Raw genomic sequence first — 10,000 nt, forward strand, 5'->3', positions numbered from 1 at the left:
TTCTATGTGTTCTATGTGTTCTATCTCCAGGTACCCTTCAGTACATGTTCTATGTGTTCTATGTGTCCTATCTCCAGGTACTCTACAGTACATGTTCTATGTGTTCTATGTGTTCTATCTCCAGGTACTCTACAGTACATGTTCTATGTGTTCTATGTGTTCTATCTCCAGGTACTCTACAGTACATGTTCTATGTGTTCTATGTGTTCTATCTCCAGGTACTCTACAGTACATGTTCTATGTGTTCTATGTGTTCTATCTCCAGGTACTCTACAGTACATGTTCTATGTGTTCTATGTGTTCTATCTCCAGGTACTCTACAGTACATGTTCTATGTGTTCTATGTGTCCTATCTCCAGGTACTCTACAGTACATGTTCTATGTGTTCTATGTGTTCTATCTCCAGGTACTCTACAGTACATGTTCTATGTGTTCTATGTGTTCTATCTCCAGGTACTCTACAGTACATGTTCTATGTGTTCTATGTGTTCTATCTCCAGGTACCCTTCAGTACATGTTCTATGTGTTCTATGTGTCCTATCTCCAGGTACTCTACAGTACATGTTCTATGTGTCCTATCTCCAGGTACCCTACAGTACATGTTCTATGTGTCCTATCTCCAGGTACCCTACAGTACATGTTCTATGTGTCCTATCTCCAGGTACTCTACAGTACATGTTCTATGTGTTCTATGTGTTCTATCTCCAGGTACTCTACAGTACATGTTCTATGTGTCCTATCTCCAGGTACCCTACAGTACATGTTCTATGTGTTCTATCTCCAGGTACCCTACAGTACATGTTCTATGTGTCCTATCTCCAGGTACTCTACAGTACATGTTCTATGTGTCCTATCTCCAGGTACCCTTCAGTACATGTTCTATGTGTCCTATCTCCAGGTACCCTACAGTACATGTTCTATGTGTCCTATCTCCAGGTACTCTACAGTACATGTTCTATGTGTTCTATCTCCAGGTACCCTTCAGTACATGTTCTATGTGTTCTATCTCCAGGTACCCTTCAGTACATGTTCTATGTGTCCTATCTCCAGGTACTCTACAGTACATGTTCTATGTGTTCTATGTGTTCTATCTCCAGGTACCCTTCAGTACATGTTCTATGTGTTCTATGTGTTCTATCTCCAGGTACCCTTCAGTACATGTTCTATGTGTTCTATCTCCAGGTACCCTTCAGTACATGTTCTATGTGTCCTATCTCCAGGTACTCTACAGTACATGTTCTATGTGTTCTATCTCCAGGTACCCTACAGTACATGTTCTATGTCTCCTATCTCCAGGTACCCTTCAGTACATGTTCTATGTGTCCTATCTCCAGGTACCCTACAGTACATGTTCTATGTCTCCTATCTCCAGGTACCCTTCAGTACATGTTCTATGTGTCCCATCTCCAGGTACTCTACAGTACATGTTCTATGTGTTCTATGTGTTCTATGTGTCCTATCTCCAGGTACTCTACAGTACATGTTCTATGTGTCCTATCTCCAGGTACCCTACAGTACATGTTCTATGTGTCCTATCTCCAGGTACCCTACAGTACATGTTCTATGTGTCCTATCTCCAGGTACTCTACAGTACATGTTCTATGTGTTCTATGTGTTCTATCTCCAGGTACCCTACAGTACATGTTCTATGTGTCCTATCTCCAGGTACCCTTCAGTACATGTTCTATGTGTCCTATCTCCAGGTACCCTTCAGTACATGTTCTATGTGTCCTATCTCCAGGTACTCTACAGTACATGTTCTATGTGTTCTATGTGTTCTATCTCCAGGTACCCTACAGTACATGTTCTATGTGTCCTATCTCCAGGTACTCTACAGTACATGTTCTATGTGTTCTATGTGTTCTATCTCCAGGTACCCTTCAGTACATGTTCTATGTGTTCTATCTCCAGGTACCCTTCAGTACATGTTCTATGTGTTCTATCTCCAGGTACCCTACAGTACATGTTCTATGTGTTCTATGTGTTCTATCTCCAGGTACTCTACAGTACATGTTCTATGTGTTCTATCTCCAGGTACCCTACAGTACATGTTCTATGTCTCCTATCTCCAGGTACCCTTCAGTACATGTTCTATGTGTCCTATCTCCAGGTACCCTACAGTACATGTTCTATGTCTCCTATCTCCAGGTACCCTTCAGTACATGTTCTATGTGTCCCATCTCCAGGTACTCTACAGTACATGTTCTATGTGTTCTATGTGTTCTATGTGTCCTATCTCCAGGTACTCTACAGTACATGTTCTATGTGTCCTATCTCCAGGTACCCTACAGTACATGTTCTATGTGTCCTATCTCCAGGTACCCTACAGTACATGTTCTATGTGTCCTATCTCCAGGTACTCTACAGTACATGTTCTATGTGTTCTATGTGTTCTATCTCCAGGTACTCTACAGTACATGTTCTATGTGTTCTATCTCCAGGTACCCTACAGTACATGTTCTATGTGTCCCATCTCCAGGTACTCTACAGTACATGTTCTATGTGTTCTATGTGTTCTATGTGTCCTATCTCCAGGTACTCTACAGTACATGTTCTATGTGTCCTATCTCCAGGTACCCTACAGTACATGTTCTATGTGTTCTATCTCCAGGTACCCTTCAGTACATGTTCTATGTGTCCTATCTCCAGGTACTCTACAGTACATGTTCTATGTGTCCTATCTCCAGGTACCCTACAGTACATGTTCTATGTGTCCTATCTCCAGGTACTCTACAGTACATGTTCTATGTGTCCTATCTCCAGGTACCCTACAGTACATGTTCTATGTGTCCTATCTCCAGGTACCCTACAGTACATGTTCTATGTGTCCTATCTCCAGGTACCCTACAGTACATGTTCTATGTGTCCTATCTCCAGGTACCCTTCAGTACATGTTCTATGTGTTCTATGTGTTCTATCTCCAGGTACTCTACAGTACATGTTCTATGTGTTCTATGTGTTCTATCTCCAGGTACTCTACAGTACATGTTCTATGTGTTCTATGTGTCCTATCTCCAGGTACTCTACAGTACATGTTCTATGTGTTCTATGTGTTCTATCTCCAGGTACTCTACAGTACATGTTCTATGTGTTCTATGTGTTCTATCTCCAGGTACTCTACAGTACATGTTCTATGTGTTCTATGTGTTCTATCTCCAGGTACTCTACAGTACATGTTCTATGTGTTCTATGTGTTCTATCTCCAGGTACTCTACAGTACATGTTCTATGTGTTCTATGTGTCCTATCTCCAGGTACTCTACAGTACATGTTCTATGTGTTCTATGTGTTCTATCTCCAGGTACTCTACAGTACATGTTCTATGTGTTCTATGTGTTCTATCTCCAGGTACTCTACAGTACATGTTCTATGTGTTCTATGTGTTCTATCTCCAGGTACTCTACAGTACATGTTCTATGTGTTCTATGTGTCCTATCTCCAGGTACTCTACAGTACATGTTCTATGTGTCCTATCTCCAGGTACTCTACAGTACATGTTCTATGTGTTCTATGTGTTCTATCTCCAGGTACCCTTCAGTACATGTTCTATGTGTTCTATGTGTTCTATCTCCAGGTACTCTACAGTACATGTTCTATGTGTTCTATCTCCAGGTACTCTACAGTACATGTTCTATGTGTTCTATGTGTTCTATCTCCAGGTACTCTACAGTACATGTTCTATGTGTTCTATGTGTTCTATCTCCAGGTACCCTTCAGTACATGTTCTATGTGTTCTATGTGTCCTATCTCCAGGTACTCTACAGTACATGTTCTATGTGTCCTATCTCCAGGTACCCTACAGTACATGTTCTATGTGTCCTATCTCCAGGTACCCTACAGTACATGTTCTATGTGTCCTATCTCCAGGTACTCTACAGTACATGTTCTATGTGTTCTATGTGTCCTATCTCCAGGTACCCTACAGTACATGTTCTATGTGTCCTATCTCCAGGTACCCTACAGTACATGTTCTATGTGTCCTATCTCCAGGTACTCTACAGTACATGTTCTATGTGTTCTATGTGTTCTATCTCCAGGTACTCTACAGTACATGTTCTATGTGTCCTATCTCCAGGTACCCTACAGTACATGTTCTATGTGTCCTATCTCCAGGTACTCTACAGTACATGTTCTATGTGTCCTATCTCCAGGTACCCTTCAGTACATGTTCTATGTGTCCTATCTCCAGGTACCCTACAGTACATGTTCTATGTGTCCTATCTCCAGGTACCCTTCAGTACATGTTCTATGTGTCCTATCTCCAGGTACCCTTCAGTACATGTTCTATGTGTCCTATCTCCAGGTACTCTACAGTACATGTTCTATGTGTTCTATGTGTTCTATCTCCAGGTACCCTACAGTACATGTTCTATGTGTCCTATCTCCAGGTACTCTACAGTACATGTTCTATGTGTTCTATGTGTTCTATCTCCAGGTACCCTTCAGTACATGTTCTATGTGTTCTATGTGTTCTATCTCCAGGTACCCTTCAGTACATGTTCTATGTGTTCTATCTCCAGGTACCCTTCAGTACATGTTCTATGTGTCCTATCTCCAGGTACTCTACAGTACATGTTCTATGTGTTCTATCTCCAGGTACCCTACAGTACATGTTCTATGTCTCCTATCTCCAGGTACCCTTCAGTACATGTTCTATGTGTCCTATCTCCAGGTACCCTACAGTACATGTTCTATGTCTCCTATCTCCAGGTACCCTTCAGTACATGTTCTATGTGTCCCATCTCCAGGTACTCTACAGTACATGTTCTATGTGTTCTATGTGTTCTATGTGTCCTATCTCCAGGTACTCTACAGTACATGTTCTATGTGTCCTATCTCCAGGTACCCTACAGTACATGTTCTATGTGTCCTATCTCCAGGTACCCTACAGTACATGTTCTATGTGTCCTATCTCCAGGTACTCTACAGTACATGTTCTATGTGTTCTATGTGTTCTATCTCCAGGTACTCTACAGTACATGTTCTATGTGTTCTATCTCCAGGTACCCTACAGTACATGTTCTATGTGTCCCATCTCCAGGTACTCTACAGTACATGTTCTATGTGTTCTATGTGTTCTATGTGTCCTATCTCCAGGTACTCTACAGTACATGTTCTATGTGTCCTATCTCCAGGTACTCTACAGTACATGTTCTATGTGTCCTATCTCCAGGTACCCTACAGTACATGTTCTATGTGTCCTATCTCCAGGTACCCTTCAGTACATGTTCTATGTGTCCTATCTCCAGGTACTCTACAGTACATGTTCTATGTGTCCTATCTCCAGGTACCCTACAGTACATGTTCTATGTGTTCTATCTCCAGGTACCCTACAGTACATGTTCTATGTGTCCTATCTCCAGGTACTCTACAGTACATGTTCTATGTGTCCTATCTCCAGGTACCCTACAGTACATGTTCTATGTGTTCTATCTCCAGGTACCCTACAGTACATGTTCTATGTGTCCTATCTCCAGGTACCCTACAGTACATGTTCTATGTGTCCTATCTCCAGGTACCCTACAGTACATGTTCTATGTGTTCTATCTCCAGGTACTCTACAGTACATGTTCTATGTGTCCTATCTCCAGGTACCCTACAGTACATGTTCTATGTGTTCTATCTCCAGGTACTCTACAGTACATGTTCTATGTGTCCTATCTCCAGGTACCCTACAGTACATGTTCTATGTGTTCTATCTCCAGGTACCCTTCAGTACATGGCTCCAGAGATCATTGATAAGGGTCCTCGGGGCTACGGAGCCCCAGCAGACATCTGGTCCCTGGGATGCACCATCATAGAGATGGCCACGGGGAAACCCCCCTTTCACGAACTGGGGGAACCCCAAGCTGCCATGTTTAAGGTCAGTGAAAACCCAGGGGGCACAGTGGTGCAGTTGGTACCGCTGTCGCCTCACAGCTAGAAGGTCCTTAGTTCAATTCCCGCCTGGGGGTGGGTGCTGGGGGTGTGTTCCCTTTTCCGCATCATCAGCGCCCACACCCCACACCCTAGGTGGGGTTGGTGAAAGGGCCTTTCTGTGTGGAGATTCCATGTTCTCCCTGTGTCTCCTAGGGTAGATACCCTAACAATAAACAATATACTGCCTCCCCCTGGCCAGCCAGGGCGCCTGATGGAGGGGAAAGGAACTGGTTGGAATAACGCGTTCCTTCCCCGCGCTACGTCCAAACGAGGGAAACTCCCCCCTGTCAGGTGATAAGAAGCGGCCAGCTCACTCCTCATACACTGGAGGAAGCATGAGCTCAGTTCAGGGCTCTCCCCAGGTTGGCAGAGGGAGAGCAGAGCCCAGGATTACAGCTTAGGATATTGGCACTGGGCGAAAAATGGGTTACAGAATCATGGGATAAAAATTTAAGAGAGAAAAAAAAAATAATGAACCCCCCACGAGCTGGGAGAGCCACAAGCTGCCATGTTTAAGGTCAGCATATCATCATCATCTTCATAACCTTCAATTCGGGGTACAATTGAGGGTCAAGCCCTCATTTTCAATGTAGCCGAGATACAACACAATAGACTGTATGCGGGTGACATCATCATCATACCCGGAAGTTATGTAGGAACGCCTACTGAGTGGCAAAAAAAAGGACTTTCTAGCCTTGACAGCCCATGGGCTGTCAAGGCTAGTGACACCAACTCTAGTGGCTGATAACACCAATTTAGCTGTGTTTCAGAAAGGGTTATCATACCAAAATATAATCTACAGATATAGAGCTTTTCAAAAATGCATGGTATCCTTTGCCACCTTTCGGAGAGCGACATCTCGTATGGCCCATGAATCATGTAGTGGGAGAAATATGTAACAGAAATAGGCTAATGTGTTCACTTCCGGCAGAAAGCTTGAACATTTGCACCTAGGGGTATTTTTGTGCGCTGAATTAAAACATTGACGGATCCAAGCACTTTTCCCATGGGATCTGGTGGTTCTAATTCACTTACCATACAGGGAAAAAAGACCCCTAAAAAAATCTTCTTCAAGTAGCATGTGAGGGGTCTATCTAGGGGTTTTTCATGATTCTGAATCCATTGCAAGCATTTGTTTTGCACTAGGGCTAACCCTACAGAACTGTGAAAAGTGATGACTCATCACTAAACCATACTAAAGCATAGGGGTCTATCTAAACCCCTAGATAGATCTCTCACATGCTACTTAAAGAAGATTTTTTGGGGGGTCTTTTTTCCCTGTATGGTAAGTGAATTAAAGCCACCAGATCCCATGGGAAAAGTGCTTGGATCCGTCAATTTTTGAATTCAGCGCACAAAAATGTGTTCTCCTCTCCAGGTAGGAATGTTTAAGATCCACCCAGAGATCCCAGAGTCTCTGTTGTTGTGTTCTCCTCTCTAGGTAGGAATGTTTAAGATCCACCCAGAGATCCCAGAGTCTCTGTTGTTCTTCTCTCTAGGTAGGAATGTTTAAGATCCACCCAGAGATCCCAGAGTCTCTGTTGTTCTTCTCTCTAGGTAGGAATGTTTAAGATCCACCCAGAGATCCCAGAGTCTCTGTTGTTCTTCTCTCTAGGTAGGAATGTTTAAGATCCACCCAGAGATCCCAGAGTCTCTGTTGTTGTGTTCTCTCTAGGTAGGAATGTTTAAGATCCACCCAGAGATTCCAGAGTCTCTCTCCCTGGAGGCCAAGTCCTTCATCCTGCGCTGCTTTGAACCCGACCCTCACAAGAGAGCCCAGGCCTCAGACCTGCTCAAGGACACCTTCGTCAGGCACAACACCAAGGGAAAGAAGAGCAAGATCGCCTTCAAACCATCAGGTACGTCTCATGTGTAGATGGTAGATAGTTCTATTCAAACCATCAGGTACGTCTCATGTGTAGATGGTAGATAGTTCTATTCAAACCATCAGGTATCGTCTCATGTGTAGATGGTAGATAAGAGTTAAGGGGGTTCCACACTACACGCGGTCACCGCCTCCTAGCAATTCATTTTCAATGGGAGGCGGGCGGCTATTTTGGCCGCGCAGCGAAGTTTTGGTGTGGCGAGGCAAGCGGGCGCGGCCCCGTGAAATCCACCGCGAGCGTGCTCGTCTGTGCATGCGTATGCGGGCGGTGAGAGATGGATTGTGTTCCTCTTTGTGAAATACCGCGTGGCGTTTACTCACTGAGCGAGTGTGTTTGTGTCTCACCACGGTACGGCCACCGCTGATCCTAGCGGCAGCCCCGACGGCAACCGCCTGTAGTGTGGAGGGCACCTAACAGTTACAGTTTAGGCATTTAGCAGACGCTTTTAATCCAAAACGACTTACAATAAGCAGGTAATACATCAATATAATAAGCAAGATAATATGTCAAATGCATAAGAATATCCACCTAGAAAAATATTATAACATACAGTAGGTAGACCACGTACCTAATCAGTAAAAAAAAACTTCTATAACCTAAAAATGCTATCTAGCTTCATGTGTGGTCATCGAGTGATTGTAGGGATCAGGTTTTGGAGGTATGGAGGAGCCGTGCCTTTGGCTGCTTTGAAGGTCAGCATCAGTGTTTTGTATTCAGTGCAGGCTGCACTGAGTTGTATTGAGTTATCAGGTATCATCTTATGTACAGTAGATGATATATAGAGTTGTATCGATTGCCATCTTTCTCAGGCTGTGTTTTCACCCCAGACAGTCTGTAAGTTGCCTTATTATTATTTTTATCAGACAGTGATAGATTAATTGAACACACCTGTCCTTTGTTCTGGTTGTCCAATGTGTGAGGGGGCCCTGTATTTGTATTTTAAAATTTTTTGCATGAAAGAAAAACAGGAATAAAATAAAAAACATGGCCCCCCTGGGCCCCCTCATGTATGAGCACATGCATGTGTGTTCCAACAAATTCACAATAATCTTGGAACGACGGTTGACTTTGTTTTCTCGATCTCTTTCTGCTCTCTGGATTGGATCTCAGTGTGGCAAGGTTTGTATCCCACAACTACAGTATGCGTGCGCGCGCGCGCGTGCGTGCGTGCGTGCGTGCGTGCGTGCGTGCGTGTCAGTGTCTGTGTGTGTACCTTTGTGTTGTGAATCTCTCAGTGTGTGTATAGTATTATCTCTGCAGCTGATGTGTTGGTGTCAAATGTGTGAAAATCTCTGCGTTGCAAAGGTCAGCTCTGTGTTGACCTCTTCTTGTGCTGCCAACCTATGAGTCACTGTATAAAGCACCATTCCCACCACGCACCATAACTATGAAGATAACTATAACCTATGAGTCACTGTATAAAGCACCGTTCCCACCACGCACCATAACTATGAAGATAACTATAACCTATGAGTCACTGTATAAAGCACCATTCCCACCACGCACCATAACTATGAAGATAACTATAACTTATGAGTCTCTGTATAAAGCACCATTCCCACCACGCACCATAACTATGAAGATAACTATAACTTATGAGTCACTGTATAAAGCACCGTTCCCACCACGCACCATAACTATGAAGATAACTATAACCTATGAGTCTCTGTATAAAGCACCGTTCCCACCACGCACCATAACTATGAAGATAACTATAACCTATGAGTCTCTGTATAAAGCACCGTTCCCACCACGCACCATAACTATGAAGATAACTATAACCTATGAGTCTCTGTATAAAGCACCATTCCCACCACGCACCATAACTATGAAGATAACTATAACCTATGAGTCTCTGTATAAAGCACCGTTCCCACCACCCACCATAACTATGAAGATAACTATAACTTATGAGTCTCTGTATAAAGCACCATTCCCACCACGCACCATAACTATGAAGATAACTATAACCTATGAGTCTCTGTATAAAGCACCGTTCCCACCACGCACCATAACTATGAAGATAACTATAACCTATGAGTCTCTGTATAAAGCACCATTCCCACCACGCACCATAACTATGAAGACAACTATAACCTATGAGTCTCTGTATAAAGCACCATTCCCACCACGCACCATAACTATGAAGATAACTATAACTTATGAGTCTCTGTATAAAGCACCGTTCCCACCACG

At 43.5% G+C, this 10,000-nt stretch overlaps 1 protein-coding gene across 1 annotated transcript in view; it reads left to right on the forward strand.

Annotated features, from left to right (window-relative positions):
- The window catches only part of map3k15 (mitogen-activated protein kinase kinase kinase 15), a gene marked incomplete at both ends in the record, with an annotated part of 87,389 nt that overhangs the window by 54,800 nt on the left and 22,589 nt on the right, over positions 1-10,000 (forward strand). Inside the window, 2 exons of the mRNA XM_080752388.1 lie at positions 5,705-5,866; positions 7,598-7,777. Of these exons, the coding sequence (XP_080608514.1) occupies positions 5,705-5,866; positions 7,598-7,777 (342 nt within the window). The remainder of the gene's footprint in view (positions 1-5,704; positions 5,867-7,597; positions 7,778-10,000) is intronic.

This window comes from Nannobrachium achirus (assembly GCF_963921795.1).
Source record: "Nannobrachium achirus genome assembly, chromosome: 21".
Classification (NCBI taxonomy): domain Eukaryota; kingdom Metazoa; phylum Chordata; class Actinopteri; order Myctophiformes; family Myctophidae; genus Nannobrachium; species Nannobrachium achirus.